The 19,081-nt window shown below is 43.9% G+C and overlaps 3 protein-coding genes across 6 annotated transcripts in view; 1 reads left to right on the forward strand and 2 right to left on the reverse strand.

Annotated features, from left to right (window-relative positions):
* The window catches only part of fam49bb (family with sequence similarity 49 member Bb), a 35,971-nt gene extending 33,614 nt beyond the window's left edge, over positions 1–2,357 (reverse strand). Inside the window, exon 1 of the mRNA XM_061064991.1 lies at positions 2,200–2,357. The gene's annotated coding sequence lies outside the window, so the exon portion shown is untranslated. The remainder of the gene's footprint in view (positions 1–2,199) is intronic.
* A 1,180-nt stretch (positions 2,358–3,537) lies between these two features.
* Positions 3,538–5,680, forward strand: eef1a1l3 (eukaryotic translation elongation factor 1 alpha 1, like 3). The gene is made up of 7 exons (XM_061064650.1): positions 3,538–3,691; positions 3,772–3,951; positions 4,022–4,318; positions 4,399–4,549; positions 4,744–5,000; positions 5,085–5,319; positions 5,402–5,680. Exons 1-7 carry the CDS (start codon positions 3,548–3,550, stop codon positions 5,500–5,502), a joined length of 1,365 nt encoding a protein of 454 aa, XP_060920633.1. The 5' UTR covers positions 3,538–3,547; the 3' UTR covers positions 5,503–5,680.
* A 757-nt stretch (positions 5,681–6,437) lies between these two features.
* Positions 6,438–19,081, reverse strand: part of asap1b (ArfGAP with SH3 domain, ankyrin repeat and PH domain 1b) — a 60,648-nt gene continuing 48,004 nt past the window's right edge. Inside the window, exons 15-29 of one of the 4 annotated variants that reach the window (XM_061064951.1) lie at positions 18,629–18,762; positions 18,449–18,540; positions 18,175–18,361; positions 16,360–16,445; positions 15,460–15,575; positions 15,309–15,376; positions 14,595–14,702; positions 13,750–13,978; positions 12,047–12,115; positions 11,261–11,422; positions 10,072–10,150; positions 9,759–9,823; positions 9,127–9,674; positions 8,560–8,682; positions 6,438–7,828 (exon numbers count right to left, since the gene is read on the reverse strand). In XM_061064951.1, coding sequence (XP_060920934.1) covers positions 7,754–7,828; positions 8,560–8,682; positions 9,127–9,674; positions 9,759–9,823; positions 10,072–10,150; positions 11,261–11,422; positions 12,047–12,115; positions 13,750–13,978; positions 14,595–14,702; positions 15,309–15,376; positions 15,460–15,575; positions 16,360–16,445; positions 18,175–18,361; positions 18,449–18,540; positions 18,629–18,762 — 2,141 coding nt within the window. In that variant the 3' untranslated portion in view covers positions 6,438–7,753. The remainder of the gene's footprint in view (positions 7,829–8,559; positions 8,683–9,126; positions 9,675–9,758; positions 9,824–10,071; positions 10,151–11,260; positions 11,423–12,046; positions 12,116–13,749; positions 13,979–14,594; positions 14,703–15,308; positions 15,377–15,459; positions 15,576–16,359; positions 16,446–18,174; positions 18,362–18,448; positions 18,541–18,628; positions 18,763–19,081) is intronic. The other 3 variants (XM_061064952.1, XM_061064953.1, XM_061064954.1) reach the window with 3 other exon arrangements.

Below are 19,081 nucleotides of genomic sequence, written 5' to 3' on the forward strand. Positions count from 1 at the left end.
CCACGCATCCTCTTTTCATTAGCAGATGCATCTTTGCGTAGTGTGAGTGCGCCCTTATCGACCGTGTGCAGGAGTTTGTTTGCTCATTTTTGGGAAATTAAAAACAGGAAATGACCCAAAGTTGGGGCGCCAAACAAAGTTACAGCCAGGTGATTTATTTATTGAATGAGGACAGTGCAAACTAATCAACAGATCAGCAATATGCATAACAAAAAAAGGCATCATGTAATAGCTGAAAACATGATGATGTCCTCTTGTTAGCTTCTTCTGTTTGCTTTGTGTGAAAATGTTGCAACAGCATAAAATACTTGTTTATATTTCTTATTTAGAAAAGCCGTGTCTAAATACAGCAGCATGCCTCCACCTGCATCACACTGGAGTTTACAAGAACATACATTCTGCCCAATGATCCGTATTCTCTTTTCATCGTAGCGTCACAAGTCGATGTGGTGAGAAAAAAAGATCTGAACGGTTACTTCCTGAACTCGCTGAATTAGATCTTTCTTCCACACTTTAGTAACCTTTGTAGCTCCTGCTGCAACATGAATCCAAAAATGACATATTGAAGTCTCTTTCAGCGTTATCCACTCCTCAGTACTATGCCCATCCATCCACACCGGAGAGTGAGGCATGGCACAACAAGTTGCACCACGTCTCAGTCCTACAACTGGAAAATTGTCAGGTATTTGTCCTCAGTTTTTCCGGCACACGTTCACACGCTCGACGCTGACTTGAAGATTGAGAGAGCAGACGTGTGGCTCCATCTATTACGGAAAATGTCTTTACATTGAGTGAAAGGAGATACTTCCTTCTTTCAGAATGCACAGAGGCAGATAAGAGGAAGACGGATTGCGAAAAAGGAGAGATAACCGGTGATGAGCCAGATAACCTGCAAGCGTATTATTTTACACTGCAGACCTGGGTTTGTTCATGTTTACTTTACTGACATAAAAAAAAAAAAAAGATTAAAAAAAGTGGATGAGAGGTAAAAGTAGCAGCATAGTAACACAATGAAATGACTTCTGCCCTTAAGATACTGGCTTTGATTTACACTTGAGCATGTTTTCTAAAAGGATCTTTTACAGTCTTCGAGCGGAGAGCGTGAGACGTTTGAGACCTATTTTTTTATTTTTTTTAAAAAGACGTCACAACCACAACAGAGCTGCACTTGCAATCTAATCTGTCTCGCTCGGGCGTTTCACTTCCACTTTCACTCAGCGTGCATTCAGAAAAACTAGGCGGAGAGAGAAAAATCACACAGACCTTACTTACATGTCATGGTTCAGTTGTGCCCATCTTATGCACAGAAAAAAAAAAAACTTTAAAAATGTCCAAGCTGTGAGATGGTTTCAAGTGATGTTACTATGCATGTTTTACCAGCAATTTTATTCCCCCCCAGTGAATCAACATACCCAACAGCTGCAACTCATGATGCTGGGATCCTCTCAGCAAAATCACATTAAGTCATGAATTTGGCAAAGTGATTCAGGAGATTTTTTTTACATTCAAGTATTGCAACTATTTCTTCAGGAAACTGCCTGATGCTTTTTTTCCCCCCATAACTACTGAAAAGACAGTTTGTGAAACTTGTATTAAAATCTTTCTTTGAGCTATGTTTGAAATGAAAATGATCCCCCCCACACACACACCAGCTCTAAGCATGCTCCAGCTGTCAGTGTGTGCATGCATTTCCTTTAACGCAGCTTTAACGGTGCATCATTGTTGCTGCCTGCAAGCGAGCAGTCTTTAAATCCCAGCAAAGCCACACGGTTAGTTTAAAACTGCATGCATGGATCACCTGGATAAGATAGTTTAGCCCAGGCTAAACACTCCTGGTAACTTGGCGTTGGAGATATATGGGTCAAGCGTGTAACATTCAATGCCTCTGGCCAAATAAAGGAAGAAACCTCGCTTGCAGCGTCTACCTTAAGAAACCTATGATCCGAAAAAGAGGAAGAGAGGCTCCAAGCTGTTAAACTCAAACAATTTTCAACACTATTTGTATTTTTCTTTTAAAACTTCACAACACATGGGGTTTTGAATTCGCCGGACACGTTCATGATTCATCATTAATTTACCTCAAATGTAACACTGAATGCATGCCACACTGCATGACCACCGGTGGATGGTAACAGCGGTGAGTTAAAGAAGACAGGAAAAAAAGCGAAATAAAGTGGTTAAATGTGGGGTTTTCTTTACCTTGATGCTCGTGGAGAAACACGGGAGTCGACGTCTGGATACCACGCTAGAAGCCAGCCAGCAGTATGCGGCTTGAAAGGAGAAGAAGAAAAGCGATTTGCTGCGGCTGCTGTTTCCGGGTTAGTTGTCGAGCGTCACCGTGGCCGTCAAACGAGAGAGAGGGAGAGAGAGGAGAGAGGGGGAGGGGGGGGGGGGGAGTTCGGTTTGACCCACCTCTGAGCGCGGAGGGGGAAGTTGTTCACCTTCCTCCTTTAAAGTGAGAAGAACCCCGCCCGGTCAGCCCCGACCCTCCGCCGTGTTTCAACATCCACTTGAACATTACGACTAACTCACCGCGGCTTCTTTTCATCCTTTAGTTATCGTTTAGATTTGACACTTTTTCATTCCTGCGGAAGTGTCCCAAAGCAAAAAGCTAATTATTCCCTAAAAAAAGCTCTAGGTGGCGCTAGGGCTCCAAATTGACCCTCCATTTTGACCCCTGAGCCACCTTAGTAGTAGTTAAGAAGCCTACTTATTCACTAGGCTGGTTAAGTAAAGTAAGGACTTAGTATAGGTCTAAACATATTAACTTACATTGGTATTATTCTGGAATTTTTTCACTTAATATGTAGATATAAATTCAGTTAAGATAAACTTAAGAAGTGGCATCAAAAAAAACAAACACTTAATTTAAAGTGGGTTATTTTACTTTAACTGGCAACCAAAGACTGTAAATATTAAGGTGTCAGCTGCAAGACAATGTGTGACATGCCTTGCAGTCAGAACTGATAGTGTGAGATATGAGTTTTGTTATCTGTAAACCTGCCATAAACACAATAAAAACAGGGTGGGGACGAATGTTTTTTTAAAGACGTGTTCACACATCCAACTATCTCATGAAGTAGGTGCGTAGGGCAATAAACTATCAGGCAGGGTATCACCAATTTATTAGAGAAATCACAACGCTTCGGTCCCTCTCAACCTTTGTCAAGTGTGTTTTTTTTCTAATAAATTGGTGATACTTGATGAGGTCACGCTGAGCCACTCCTTTAATCGTTCTCACTGCACTTGATAAAAAACATTTGTGCAACATGTTTTGTATTAATTTATAATGTCTCGGTGGCAATGACGTCATAGTGACTCGAACAACAAAGAGACACATCAGACTCCAATTAATCCTGATCAGGCTGCACACCTGACTTTAATTATGAGGCCGAGTCGAGCTTATAAAGTGATCCTCGCTGCCTGGTCAGATCTATCCATCCATTGAAGTATTTAGAAGTGTGAACGTGGTCGTTGCAGCTGAGAAGTGTACAGTTAAGTTGTTAGGGAAGCAGCCCCCCCCCCCCCCCCCCCCCACCTTTAAAGCATGGCAAAAGAGAAGACTCACGTGAACGTGGTGATCATCGGCCATGTGGACAGCGGCAAGTCCACCACCACTGGCCACCTCGTCTACAAATGTGGAGGTATCGACCAGAGGAGACTGGAGAAGTTTGAGAAAGCTGCAGCACAGGTGAGAACACACACCTGCTGTTCAACCACTGCACTTTGAAAGGTTGGGACTGTTTTAACTTTGTTTTTTTGTTTTTCTAGATGGGGAAGAGTTCCTTCAAGTTTGCCTGGGTGTTGGACAAGCTGAAGGCTGAGCGTGAGCGAGGAATCACCATCGACATCTCACTGCTGAAATTTAACACTCAGAAATATACCATGACTATAATAGACGCTCCTGGCCACCGGGACTTCATTAAAAATATGATAACAGGGACTTCACAGGTAAGCAGCACATGACTGTATCATTTTAAGGAAGTTGAATGACATGTGTAACCCCTTAATGTCTTCTCAGGCTGATGTTGCCCTCCTGGTGGTCTCGGCAGCCAAAGGAGAGTTTGAGGCCGGTGTGTCAAGAAGTGGTCAGACCAGAGAGCACGCCTTACTGGCTTACACGCTGGGTGTGAAGCAGATCATCGTCTGCGTGAACAAAATGGACCTGACTGAGCCGCCTTACAGCCAGAAGCGCTTCGATGAAGTGGCCCGAGGTGTGAGCAGCTTCCTCAAGAAGATTGGCTACGACCCGGCGACGGTGCCATTCGTTCCGATTTCCGGCTGGACTGGGGAGAACATGATCACCGCAACTCAGAGGGTAAAGGGTGATTTTTGGGAATTTGAACTCTGCTGAGGAAGTGCAACTTCTTTTTTAATGTTTTTTTTATCTTCATGCAGATGCCATGGTTTCAAGGCTGGAAGGCAAGACGGAGGGAAGGAAATGCAAGCGGCAGAACTCTACTCGAAGTCCTGGACTCAATTCAACCACCAATTCGCACCATTAACAAGCCGCTACGATTACCCCTGCAGGACGTCTACAAAATTGGAGGTTGGAAATGTAGCTCAAAGCTGACTTTAATCATGCTAATTTAAAGTCTTTTGTCTAATCAGTCGGTGAACTTAATTAATTAGAAATGAGGCTCAGCAGGTCTAATGCAAACTTGTCATGCTTATTGGTGGAAAACAGGACTTAAGTTGTTTAACAGCTTGAGTTGGTTTAACTGGTCTCTGTTTTTTCTGCAGGAGTTGGGACCGTTCCAGTGGGTAAGATTGAAACTGGTGTCCTCAAACCCGGCATGACTCTGATGTTCTCGCCCGCCAAGCTCACAGCAGAGGTGAAGTCCATCGAGATGCACCACCAGGGCCTGCAGACCGCTCTGCCCGGACACAACGTAGGCTTCAACATCAAGAACGTGGCCGTGAAGAACCTCCGGCGTGGAGATGTGGCCGGCAACGCCCAGCAGGATCCTCCATCAGATGTCAGCAGCTTTGAGGCTCAGGTTGGTAGAATGACTTGAGAGTTAAATATTAATGTGAAACTTGCCCGCCCTTTTTTTTTAACTCGTGGATTTTTCTGGCTCTAGGTGATCATCCTGAATCATCCAGGGAAGCTAAAAGCGGGCTACTCCCCTGTGCTGGACTGCCACACGGCCCACGTCACCTGTCGCTTTGCAGAGCTGAGGGAGAAGATTGACCGCCGCACAGGGAAGAAGCTGGAGGATCATCCACAAATTCTGATGTCGGGGGATGCTGCCACAGTCAAGCTGGTTCCAATCAAGCCCATGTGTGTGGAGAGCTTCTTCACGTACCCTTCTTTAGGTATAACATCAAACCATTTTAGTGTGAATCTCTATCATGCCTGGTTTTGCAGTTATCACAGTTGCCTTTCTCTTGCTCTCAGGTCGCTTTGCAGCACGAGACCTGAAGCAGACAGTCGCTGTGGGAGTCATCAAGTCGGTGGAGAAGGAGCAAGTGTCAAAAAAAGCCCAAGTTTGTAAATAGGTTTACCAGTATTCTGGTATTACTGATTTGAACAGTTTTATTTTGTATCTTTTGTGTTTTGACACAAAGTATTTATGTTGTCTTGAAGAGTCTTTTTCCTGTGTTGATGTTAAAATCCAAAGAAGGGCAAGAGTTGGATGTCGAACTTTGGTTGCAATGGAATAAAAGCTTTATTCAGTGAACTTCTCCTTGAAATTGTCTTCAATAATTGAGTGCAAATAAGTTTTTCATTCCTGATGTTAAAAAAAAAAAAAAAAGCTGTCATTGATGTGAACCTTTGTTTAATGGGACAATTCCTTTAATAGAAGAATTGGTTGAAAATAGTTGTAGCTACAGTTGGGCTAAATTAGGAAAAGGGCCTTTTTGTACCTTTCTGGCAGAGGGCTGTTCAAATATAATTCTGTGGCACAACTGGAATGTCAGGTTTGATCCCCAGCTCCCGCAGCCACATGTTGAAGTGTCCTCGGGCAAGACCTTTAACCCCAAGTTGCTCCCACTGCTTCACCGGCAACGTATGAATGGGATTAATTCACCTGGTCACCTTACATGGCAGCTTCTGACATCAGTGTAAAAAAAAAAAGTGCTTTACAAGCTACAGTCCATTTACCAGTTAACCCTCAGAATTTGCAGATGTCCAAATTTCATTAAACCATTGTTGGCAACCAAATGGTACCATGAGGGCTATTTTTCAGTATTTAAAGGTGTGGGTCAAGCTGGAACTTAAACAAATTCATACTTTGATATCCTGTAGGGTACATCAAAGCTAGGAGTGGTTTTGCTTCTTTAAATCACCTCCCTTAGTGATCTACTTTACCTTAATAAGCTGCTTAGAAATGCTGCACTAATACACACCAGAGATTTTCAAATTCCAAGGGGAGGCAGAGACATATCTTGAAGGCACATGGCATATAACCACAGAAAAAGATCAGGCGGTGTTTTAAGTACAGCACTTTTAATGATACAATGGGTTGATGGGGGTTTTGTTCCTTCACATGGGAGAGAACTGCAAGTCAGTGAGGACTGGGGTGAAAATACATCGGCTCTCCGGCCTTTTACAAAGTCCACTTCTAAAAAGACATCTCTGGTTCACAGGCAAACCTGGAAATGTACTGGATCCAGTAACATGGAATGATATCAACATAACTCAAACCTAAAAAAAAAAAAAAAATTCAAGCTCATGAGGTTTTACAAGACGTTGAATTTGTGAACACAGGATAAAGTGGAACTCACTGTCTTGACAGAAAATCAAGTTATTGCTAAGATGTCCTCTGGAGTTTCCCGTACGTGTCATTAATAGTGGCTTTAAAAACAGGATACCCTTTGTGTAGTCCTGCTTGATTAATTATAGTGGCTCTTCAAACCCTGAGGTGAGCGTCTTTGAATGCAGCACTCCACTCAATTCCAGTCATTGTTACACCATGCACAGAGAAGGTCAAAGGACTGTGGAGATGGCGTCGAGTTCACACACAGAGCATACACACAGTGAACAGTGTAACAAGGAGTAAATTAGTGACCTACAGTGAACCACAGGCTTTGATATTCCACCACACAGTAGCAGCAGGTTTCTATACTGTAAAACAACCAGAATACGTGTACACACAAAGCAAGCAAGAACAAGGAGTACATTTAATGAAATTCTTTTCACTGCGGGGAGGTCAGTGGGAGACTCCTGCCTCTTCAGTCGATTCTGGTGGCAAACAGGTATGCAAGACACAAATAGTGACGTGACCTATTTCACATTCCATTTCTTATTTGTCTTTTTTTTTCCCAGAAATATAAGCTGATAATTACTCCAGGGCCGGCGAAATTAGTACGGATAAAATTCAAAACCTACCGCCCTGATGCTTAGTCTGAAAGGTAGAGAGAGAGAGAGAGAGAGGGAGCAATGGTACATGTTTTGTACAATAAAACATGTATATACACTCACACACAAATATATATATTTACATACATATATACACAGTAACAGCATAAACATAGACTTTAGGTAAGTGCTAGGGTTTGAGAGTGGCTTGTTCACAGCCGTGCTATAGGGTTAAGATAATACTGGTAAAGGAAGAATACACACATTCTTTGTACAGCATGGATGAGGCATCCATGGCTAGATGAGCCTTCTTGGGTTTCTTCTTCTTTGTTCTTTTGTTTTTTCTTCTTCTTTAGGACACTTGTCATTTGACAAGAGGTGTTATTGTAGCTATTTACAGGACCTCCCAATTTAGGGAGAGAGGCATAGTGCAAGTCTGTCTGGCTGTCAGTCACTCAGGATGTGCACAAAAGACATGGGGAACACCCCCTTTCTGTCCGGCTCTCCTTCAATGTGCCCGATCTGGGGGGGAGAGAAGTTGAAGAGAGTGAGAACGTGGGAAAAAATAAGATCCAGAGTTTTCTTCATTTCAAATGCTGCAGTTTTGTATTTGTGTGTTTTCAAGGCAGAAAGCTGCAGTGTTGAAATGAAGGTTGTCAACATTTTTTAATACTTCAATACTTTATATTAACGTGTTTTTAAACAGTTTCCATTATTTGAATGTTCAATCCAAAAGTACAGAAGTTTTAGAACAACTACAGATCTTTAGTCATATTTTAAAACTGACGCTGACAAGAGCAACAGAGACGGAGAGCAGTGGTGGTCCATTCACATTCACTGGTTGGTTCAACTGGATTATGAATGAAACGTTGCACAAATAAACTGGCAACACTGCCGATGTATTTGTGCAATTTAAAACTTGCAATTTTCTGTAACTTAAAACAATACATTTCCCAACATTAGACGCCGAGGACTTCATATTTTATTACTGCGGTGTCGAAAACAGGCCTCAATATCGTCTGATTTTGAAGATCTTTTTGCCTTTATTCAGAGAGGACAGAGTCAGATATTAGGAGAGTGAGCGGGGAATGGCATTCTGGAAATGAGCCACAGGTCAGACTTGAACCTGGGCAGTCAGCTCCGTCTCATTGGGCACTATCTAACCACTAGGCCATCTGCTCCCCAACATCAGTTGAATTCGACTGGTATCATTTTGGCTTTGTGACAACCCTGGTCGAGGCGTTTCTACTTACCCACCACTCCTGGTCCTCCTCCCCTGTAACTATGATCACTTCTCCTTCAACAAAAGTCAGCTCGTCATCATTGTCCGCCTGGCAGTCGTAGATCGTCTTCACCCGACGGGCTTTGCCCTTCCCCTGAACACACAAGGAGCAGGAATGTTATCACACCAGCATATCGTCCCCACTGGTGGACACTGGAGGTATTGCAGCAAGAAGTGGACAAAGAAGTTTTTGGTTTCATGAGTTTCAATTTGCACCGGTTTGGTGTAACGAAATGTGGATGGATTGCACCTGATGTCGGCCTACTGTCACACATTTGGGGGGGGGGGGGGCTAAAGAAGTAAAAAAAAATACATATTTGAGTTCAAATTATGTGGGGGAATTTTTGAGTTTCAGAAAACTAGAGTAGTTAGTCGAAAAGTTTTTTGGACTGTTAAGTGTCCTGCTCTAATATGTCTCAGTGTTTTGTGGAAAAGCTCCGATTTCAAAACAGGAATCTAGGGAGGAAGTTGTTGGTACACATTAGTATTAGCCAACTGCACACACACACACACACACCAAACAAACACAATTTCATACCGTGTTGATCTTCCTCGGGAGGGGCACTGGAGTCTCTGCAGTTCCTGTTGGGGTCCCGTTTGTGTCTTCAGCAGCTAGTTGGGTGGGGGTCCCTATATTGGCCTGCTGATTAGGTGAGGGTGAGTCTTGAGGCTGCGGTTGAGGCTGAGGCTGAGGCGTAGGCGGAGGCGGAGGCTGCGTTTGAGGTCTCTGCACCGTCTCCCCGGGCGGTGGCCTCGGCGCTGACTCGCCTGTTCCAGGTTTAGGGGGGATGTCAGAGAGGTGAGGCTTCGGGGGGAGGTCTTTGAGCTGGGGTTTAGGCGGGAGGTCTCCCAGCTGAGGTTTAGGAGGGAGGTCTGAGAGCTGCGGCTTTGGAGGAAGTTCTCCAGGTTTAGGGGGGAGTTCAGAATGCTGAGGTTTGGGGGGGAGGTCGCTCAGCTGAGGCCTCTCTGCCAGCGGAGCCTTCTGCGGGGTGTCGGACGCAGGCGGAGACTTCTGGAAGACCTCTGGAGGGAGGCTGGGCTTATCCATAGACGGGTGGTGGATGGTGTCGATCTTCCGCAATGCCACTGTGGAGAGCAGCGGACAATTATTTTACAACTTCTTCAACTCAACAGCGTGAAGTCAAATGAAAACTGAGACCACGACCGCACCTTTCTGAGGTAGTTTGGGAAGAACCCTTGGACCAAGTGTAGACTTTGTGTTGCTTGAAGTAGTGCTGAAAAGAGATTTCCAAATGGGGTTAAACTAGTTCAGTTTGGTTAAGCTGACAACACAAACCATCTTACTTCTGTAACGCCTCTGTTACATCCCCCAAAAACTGTTTCTGCAGCTGTAACTTTTAACACCATGAGCTAAGATGGTTGTACTCGATCAACTGGAACACATTTGATCTCAGGAAGTGATGCAAAACATGTCAGACCAGGTACGCCTCAAACGTCACTGCGGCCTTTTGATTCTTGGTACCTTTGCTGCTGAGGAATTCCTTCAAACTTGTTAGAAACTGGAGACATCTTGCTGGCAGGCGGAGGGGTGGAGTCGCTTCCTAAAATATTAACATCGATGACGACAAACAGATTAATCAACACCATAACAGAACGCTGACCAGGGCTTTAATTTAATTAAAATGTGGAAATAACTGAACATGCTGTGATGGTTAAAAAGAAAAAACAATGAGGGAGGCGTCGTCTGGCTGAGCTTTCCATGAGCCTGTGATATTTGGAAACTGAGGTGGTGCAATCATGTGTCAGCCTCTAATTAGTGGTCTGGGGGGGGGGGGGGGGTTACTAAATGTGGGACACAGAATGCACAAAACACCAAAGAGGACAAATGATAAAAGTGGACCAACAGTCAAAATCTCGACCATCATACACGTACAGCGGGTGGCGACAAGACCGCAGGTCAGATGACTGAGGTGTGTTTGGTTTAGGTTTGGGTGGTTTAAAGAAAACTTTACTTCACTGTAGATCAAGTTTACGTTTTTCTCACTAGCCTGTCGCGTCTCTTTGTGCACTTTGAAAATACGTTACCTGGTAACTGTTGTATTTGTCTTATAGGATAAAGTGTTTCACAAAAGATGAACATAATCTGTACATTTCTCCAACTTTCACATTTCTCTACCAAAACTCCACAGTGCACCGGGACGTCTTAGAAACTCAATTTGTATAAATCAGAGATTAATGACATTACAACGTATGCATCTTCAAATTGCACAAAGAGGCATCGACACATAAATGTTTCTTGGTGTAAAAATGAATTCTAGACCTTCTGATCTGATCAAATGGTCTTACAAGCTTTCTCTGAACCTTTAAACAAAGCGTATCTGTCTTTGTCAGCAGACGTTTGTTGGAAAAGTTCAGGGAACGCTGGTACAGTAAGAGGACTTGAGTTAAGAGCATCTGTTAAAGTAATCCTTCACTTTGGTAGCCTAGTGGTTAGTGTGCGTGCCCCATGTACGGAGGCTATAGTCCTGGGTTCAAATCTGACCTGTGGCTCCTTTCCTGCATGTCATTCCCCACTCTCTCTCTCTCTCCCTGACTCTATCCACTGTCCTGTCTCTAAATAAAGGCAAAAAAAAGCCCCAAAATGAACCTTAAAAAAAATAAAACCTGTATTTTGGATAATATAATATTTGAGCCTCAGGCTTGCATCTCACCCCCAGGCAAGCCCCCTTTACTGTGTGGACTGTGAGAGAGCGGGCTGGGTGGGTCAGACAGGGTGCGTTTGTGTCCAGGAGGTGGGGGCGGAGGCCTCTTCTTGGACAGGGTGGAGCTGCCTCCTGGAGTGAGTGTAGAGGGAGGGCCAGATGGGGGAGGAGCTGGAGGAGCGATACATAAAACACATGAGGTGATGAGGACCCCGCACAGAAAACGTCATCCTACTCACAACCACTTAAAAGAAACCTCAGAGAAGGTCAAAGAGAAGAGATGATGATGAAGCATGGAGAAGAAAAGAGGTGCTGAAAACACGGGGAGAATTTTCAGGCATCTGTTTTTTTTTGAAGGACAAAATGAATCGACGGGATGTAAAATCATTTAGGGGGATTACAATTTGGAATTTGGACACGTTTTTTGTGTCTAATAAGTGAATTTTGTTTGTAAATGTGCCCGTTTTCAGTCTCTTGGGACTTCACTGGTCACTAATATGGATAACAGTAAGATGAAGGCAGCAGATAGAGAGCTCAGCCAGAGAGGATTCAGCTGTGTTAAGAGTTTACAGCTCAAGGATGGTGGCAAATTATTCTAGAAATTAACACAAAAAAAAAATCATGTAGGCAAGATTATCTTTATGCAGCTTGCCTACATGGTCCCATTATCTACTCAAAAGAAAAACACCACCACCCTTTGAACCTGAGCTGTAAAAGGAAGAACAACTGAGGGACAACTTTGATGTAAGGGCACACAGCCGAGTAAGGGGGAGAACGTAAAAACAGGATATTCACTGATGTATGGTCGAGTGCCAGCCAGTGTGGCGTAGTGCGAATGAGAGCCAAGGAATGCCAAGTGTGGAGCTGAAAGAATAGAGAAACAAAAAAAGAGAAAGAAAAGAGAGCGAGATGAGGAGTGTGGGAGAGAATCTACAGTATGTCAGTTTTTTTTTTTTTTTTTTAGTTTTTAGTTTGTTTTTTTTTAAAAAGAAAGAGCTGCTCCCACACGAGAAAAAAAATAACAAGATGAAATCTTATCGGAGGCAAGAGAAGAATAAAAGGAAAAAGAGAAAATGGCGCAAAGCTGGCCCCAAGGGCGAGCTCTTCAGCACCCACTGAGAGAGAGAGAGAAAGTGTAGCATCTGAAGAGCTAGCATGTAAATCTAGAGGATGTATGTGTGCCATTTTTAGCCTCGTACTTTGGCTTTTAATCTTATTTTTGGCTCAAGTCAACCTTGTTTCCAGTGCACTTTGATCACTTAATGTTCAACAACTGAACAAGAATAAATCCTGAGGATCGAAGCTGAAAGGTAGCGATGGGCAAACGATACCAAAGCTCTGAAGCGCCTCCTGTCTAATGATCCGCCCTGTATCGATTCTTCGTGTAGGAGCTCGCGTCCAAGCAGTGTCATGTGACTGATGACGCTCAAAGCTTCACAAAGACTTGCATTGATTTGTCAGCTTTGAAGCTTTGATGCCTAACTAATGCGCAGATTCTGGCTGAAAATGTACAACGTTGTCAGCGTCTGTCACATGGGTATATTGGATTCATCTTTGTACAACGGGAGGAGGAGGAGGAGGCGTGTTGTCCATCTGACTGAGTTTGTGTTTGTTTACTAGCTAAAAGCTGATCAAATCCGGCAACACAGTCTTAATTTCAGCAGCTTCACTATTTAAGTCAGATGTTAGGTGCAAGCTTAAAACATATTGTTTTTACTGCCCACATTTTTTTTTTTGGAGGATAAATATTTCAGTACACGTAAGAAAAACGCTTCAGGGGGCTTTGGAGTTCATTTGCACTGGAAACAGGTGAAACTTCACATGTCATGTTTGAAGAAAAATAAGATTCAAACTCTCAAAAATGGCGTTACAATGACTTGTTGAGATGGATGTTGTGCATTGTAAGCCTTTTTTTTAATGTTTAGGACCATGAATCCAAGTTGTGACTGTCCCTCCACAGAGACAGGAATGTTATCTTTAATCGTAATACTGCAGAGACAGCAGCACATCCCACAGAATATACTCTGTGTACATTGTGTCAAGGTTAATGATGAAGACTGTATCCAGCTTCTCGTTCACACACTGACTAAACCAGCGCCTCCCTGCCCTCTCCCGAGGCCATGTTTTCCTGAAGGTTTACTGTGTAAGCAGTCTTAATGACACCTGCAACCCGCCCTCTGATCTGTGTGTTGACAAATTACATTCCACTGCAGGGTGTGTAAACGTGTGTGTGTGTGGACCGACTGACAGCTCAAAGGAGAAACTTTGCAGAAAAGTGATGAGGAAGCATTTCTCTGCAGCTAATCCTGTCCTGGATATCATCAAACATTGTCAGACAAAGTAAAGTACAGTTACTTACACAGTAATCAGACACAGTACAGTATAACCTTTAGACCATTTTCATTAGAGGCTGGAATTAAAAAAAAAAAAGCCAGAGATTTTTAAAAAACCGTGGATGTCTGAAAATAGATGCAGCCCTTGGAGCGGGCATGTCTGACCTTTGCCCTGGTTCCTCGGAGGCAGCGGCGGTCCGTCGGCCACAGGGGAGGAGGTGAGGTCGGTGGAAGCGCTGTACATCTGGTTGGTGAAGGCGCTGTAGGACAGACGCTGCTGTTTGTCCCTTTGGCTGATGAAGCCAGGCAGGGAGAGCTTGTCGTGGGGGGACAGGCTTGAGGAGTGGCAGAAGCTCTGAGGCCTCGGGGAGCGGTCCTTTTTGATGGGACTGGGCTGCAGAGGGACATAAGGCGGGGGGGGGGGGGGGGGACAGAGCCAACATAATAAGACAAACATGTCATTTAACTAAGAGGTGTGATCTCTTCATTAGTGAGCTTCCAGCAGAGAGCTATTCTTTTAAATAGACTATCGAATCTATCATTTTACATGAACTGAATTCACCTTTTTTTTGTGACAGGGTTGTTTTTTGGACACTGACGATAAAGCAAAACACACAAAAAATAAGTCTTAAGTGTCTAAGCTGTAACCCCGTTCAGCCTCCACTAGTCAGAGCTGTAGCTCCAGTTCATGCGTCTGCTCTCCTCCTGATGCACAAGTGTTTCTCATTGTTAGTTTCATGGTATCAAGTTGGCTGAAGACATGTTTAAATACAATCTTTAAAACAAATTAATGATGGGGCGCTCGTAGCTTAGTGGTTAGTGTGTGTGCCCCATGTACAGAGGCTGTAGTCCTCCAAGCGGTCAGCCCGGGGTCAATCCGTGGCTCCTTTCCCGCATGTCATACCCCACCTCTCTCTCTCTCTCTCTCCCTAATCTCTGACTCTATCCACTGTCTTATCTCTAAATAAAGGCATAAAAAGTCCAAAAACAATATAAAAAAAAAAAACAACCTTATCATCGAGGTCATCATCGCTCTCGTCCATCTCCTCCAGTCTGAGACTCCACTCGTACTCCACGTGGATGTGAGGGTTAAACTTCCCCTCTGCGGCCTGCACAAGCTGACACACACAAACACAAAGAATCAGCAGCTATACGAATAAAAGAATTCATGAAAAATAAAAAAAAACATTATCAAACTGAAAGGAAAAATAAGCAACAACATTTAAAATCAAATCTAACCAACAACAAGAATTAAAGAAAGTAGAAACATTTGGGTAACGTTAACACAACAGGTCACATCATTTATTATTCTTTGAGTGTTTTTTACGTACAATTATCCCTCACAAAGCTCACAGAGTTGTTTTATTTGCTGTTATATTTGTTTATCGGAGATTTAACCCTGCTTTTTAAAAGTCCTTTTTTTTTTTGGTTTGCATGCTCGTTTGAGCGTAAATAACAAACATATATGCACAATTATTTCCACTCTGTTGACACTGTGGCCTCAGGCTGGAGGCAGACCTTTGACTGCCATCTAGTGTTCTTACTAATGTGCCTTAAATCTGGTCACAACACGTTAAATCAACCACAATCTAAAACACAACATGCGTTTCTTTCAGTTTTTAGCTAGCTGTGAGTACGTTTGGGGGGGTTGAGTCAGTTTTTTTTAGACCATTAAAATCCATCACGGTGTCCAAAAATGAGCAGCTTGGCAGTGCTGTACTTACTGCCTCCTCACACTGAGTGTTCCTCAGTCGCCTGGCAACATCCAGCGCCGTCTCTCCGTTCTGATTGGCTGTGTGGAGCGAAGGGGATAATCAACAGTTAGAGCCTGATACGTGCGTACACATGACTCGAGTGAGAGAGGATGTGACTCACTGATATCGGTGGCCGGCTTGCCCCTCAGGAGTAACTTGAGGCACTCGGGCTTCTCGTACATGGAGCAGTAATGCAGGGCCGTGTTCCCCCACTCCGTCTGCTTATCCAGGTTACCACTGGGAGAAAACACACACACACACACACACACACACACACACATACATACACATTTTCAGTAAGTCACAAGCCTGAGAGGGGTTTTCCACGGTGCTGCAGCTTCAGGTTAGTGTGTTATTACGCAGGATTTGAGGATAAAGCGTGAGAGAAACACAGAAATATTGGCGGTGAGCAGCTAAATCTGCATTAAAAGAGCACATTTTTGTTTTGGTTTCTGCAACAACAAAAAAAAAAAAGAATCATGACAAGCATTCGTTGAGGTAAATAAACCCCTTCAGGTCTCCTTTAGCTCACGTAAAATAAGTTGTGATTGTGACGTCATACAAGGACAGCTTTAATTAATGTAAAGGTCCCGCTTGCTCTGCAGAGGCCGTGTGCAGTTGGAGCAGTGGTGGGTAAACAATTGAAAAGAGAGGAATAAATTAAGGCGGAGAACAAGTGCTTGACCCATTTCTGTTTGCCTTGTGGGAATCTGAGCTGAGCTGTGCAGTGCTAAGCTTTCCTCGGCTCCTGCACTGCCTCACGACTGCAGACTGAAGCACAGAAGAAGAAGAAGAAGAAGAAGAAAGAGTCGCAGCAGCAGACAGTCGGATCACATTTGATACTGTCTGTTTCCACAAAGCTGTTGTTTAATGTGTAATTGTGCTCTAAAATGCTGTTTTTTTTTACTGTTTTTTAGGCTGTTTGCCTCGCAGGGAAAACCCAAAGCCAATCTAAACACAATTCTACTCTCGCTTTGAGAGGGGGGGAAAAAAAGCTTTTTTTTTTTTTTTTTAAATGCACCTGTTCTGCACGAGGAAGTCCACTAGGTGCAGGGAGGTCTGGTCAGCAGTCCGTACAGAGTAGTGCAGTGCGGTCTCTCCAGCTTCCTGCAGGGGGCCATCAAACACAGCAAAGACACGGTGAGACAATCTTTGGCAGCATCCATTCTGTATTCTCTCCCTCTGTGTCTCTTACAGCATTTAAACAAGCTGCAGTAAACAAAATGGCTCCTAAAAATCATATTTCAGGAGGAAAGAAAGCCAAGATTTGTCCCTTTTCTAAAGGTTCTTGCATTAATACCGTTCATCTCTGACAATAAAAGCTAAAGCTGGATGCCTTTAAATACGGAGATATAAGATGAAATCTAAGGATGTCAGGGAGATACGTGCTGCATCCATAGGGTGAAAGGAAAGGATGTATTTAGACACACATTCCTGTCCGTGCCTGGGGTTTGTGCAGGAGTGGGATGTCACTGCGTTGCCTGCAGCCGTTCAGATCTCCTGACAACAGCAGATCAGATATCTGTGAGTCAGACTTCATAGCGCAGACAGCAGCAGCTCCCTCCTCCGTCCACAGATATCCTTTTATCTCGCTCGCTGCATTGTACATTTAATTTTTCATTAGGGGAACTACCACGTCTGTGTTATAAAACCTTGACCCATTTATGTCAGATTAAGTCTGAATCAGCCGTGTTGTTTACGGCGCCGCATCTTCACCATCCACTGCCTGCTATTTCACTTTCATCTACGCTCAAAGCGGCAGCGATCGTGAAACAAAGAGAAATCAGGCCGAGCCGCGGAATAAAAGGCAGAGACATGAATTAAGCTGCCGGGGAATGTCGTCATCTGTAAGTATGAGCTCAAAACGCAGTGATGCTGTATGATGTGACGGAGGCCGCGGCTGGATAACACCCCCTGCTGGTGAGGTTATCCAGATGACTCTGAATTCTCCAACACTTACACATCTGATCGTCCCGCACGTTAATATGAACCAATGCGGTGTAATGATGTCTAGAGCTCTCTGAGGGATATTTCTTGGCTTTACAGTCGAGTATGAGATCATTTGGTGAGTAACAGAAACGTTCTCTAGCCATGAATGAGAGGCGAACGGGTGGAGGGTTAAGGTTTTGTAATTATTCAAAGCAATACACAAACCTAGAACCTCAATTTCAGATCATGTGCATCTTAGATTTATGAGCCGACACAAAGTCAGAAGACTAGCTGGTGAACTTAGTGGAGCACTTTGATTCTAATGAAGGCAAAATACAGAATAATATACAGAATTTAAGAGGGAATGAAGATTTTACTGGCATATCTGAGATGGACACATATACAGTATGAGGACAAATCGGCTGTGGCTCAGTTGGTAGAGTCGGTTGTCTCTCAACCAGTAGGTCAGGGGTTCGATCCCCAGCTCCCGCAGCAACATGGCCGATGTGTACTCGGACAAGACACTTAACCCCGCTGCTTCATCATGCATGTGTATGAATGGGATTTGTCACTTCTGATGGATACTTTACACGGCAGCCTCTGCCATCAGTGTGTGAATGTGTAGGTGTGACCTGCAGTGTAAAAGTGCTTTGAGTAGTCAGAAGACTCAAGCTCAAGTCCATTTATCATTTATCCTCTGTAGCTGCTGGTTGTGTGAATGAAAAAATGTTCACCATCAAGTTTAAGAGTCGGGTTTAGGTGAAGGCAGAATAATAAGTAAACATACACATACAATGATCTGCATGACTGATTATGCCACAGGAGGTAAGTGAGTAAATGTTATTTTTTAAGGCTTCAGCTAACCAGTTTAGCTCTGTTCATCAATCCACGAACTGAGAGGACTCACCGGCCCCACCTCGGGGAGCGGCTCCATAAGCTCCACCCCCTCTGCGTACACCTGGACGAGGGAGAGCAGATCCCTGGACTGAACCGCCTCAAACAGCTCGATCATCTTGGCTGACGCAGACGCGCACGTCTTCCTGGCAAACTTGTGGTCCACATATTTAGCATTGATGAATTCCTTTCTCACCGTCCTGCAGGAGGAGGAGGAGGAGGGGAGAGGGATTCAGTCAACTGTTCAGACATTTTAACAAGTCTGGTTTTGATTTCAGAGGACTCACATGTCACTGGATGGAGTGGGCTTTGGTGAGGGGGTCGTGAGGTTTCCCTCCATGATCTCATTGAAACTACTGTTCCCTACATTCTTGGCCAGCTGAGGAACGAGAAGAAGAAGTCCCGGTTAAATCACGATGAAACTCTCTCACTGCATTATCCCTGGGTTTTTCATTTCCAAGACTCACCAAGAGTTCTGAGGTTCCCAGCTTGTCGAGCTCCATGGACTGGATGCGGGAGATGTGGACACCCATCTCTCGATGTATTCCAGAGCACTCGATGCAGGTCAGGATCCCCAGGTTGGTGGACAGCCACTTAGGATCTGAAAACAAATTAAGGATGAAATTTAAGGATGTGTTACGGGTTTACACGGGATGTTCTCCCATGCTGTTGGTCTGGTAAATCCATCCATCCTGTATCTATACTGCTTATCCTGTTCGGGGTCGTATGGAGGGTGGAGCCAATCATATAGTATGGTATCGATCTTTGGCCTCTAGAAAGTGTTATGACGATGACAAGTATGTCAAAAAAAACTCTGTATTCAGACTTTATATACAAGAACCTTGTCTCTAAATGATCTATTTCATTAAAAGGGGTTATTAATGCCGTTCCATATTTTCAGTCTTACATATATGGTCATG

This window comes from Labrus mixtus, chromosome 19 (genome assembly GCF_963584025.1).
Source record: "Labrus mixtus chromosome 19, fLabMix1.1, whole genome shotgun sequence".
Lineage (NCBI taxonomy): Eukaryota > Metazoa > Chordata > Actinopteri > Labriformes > Labridae > Labrus > Labrus mixtus.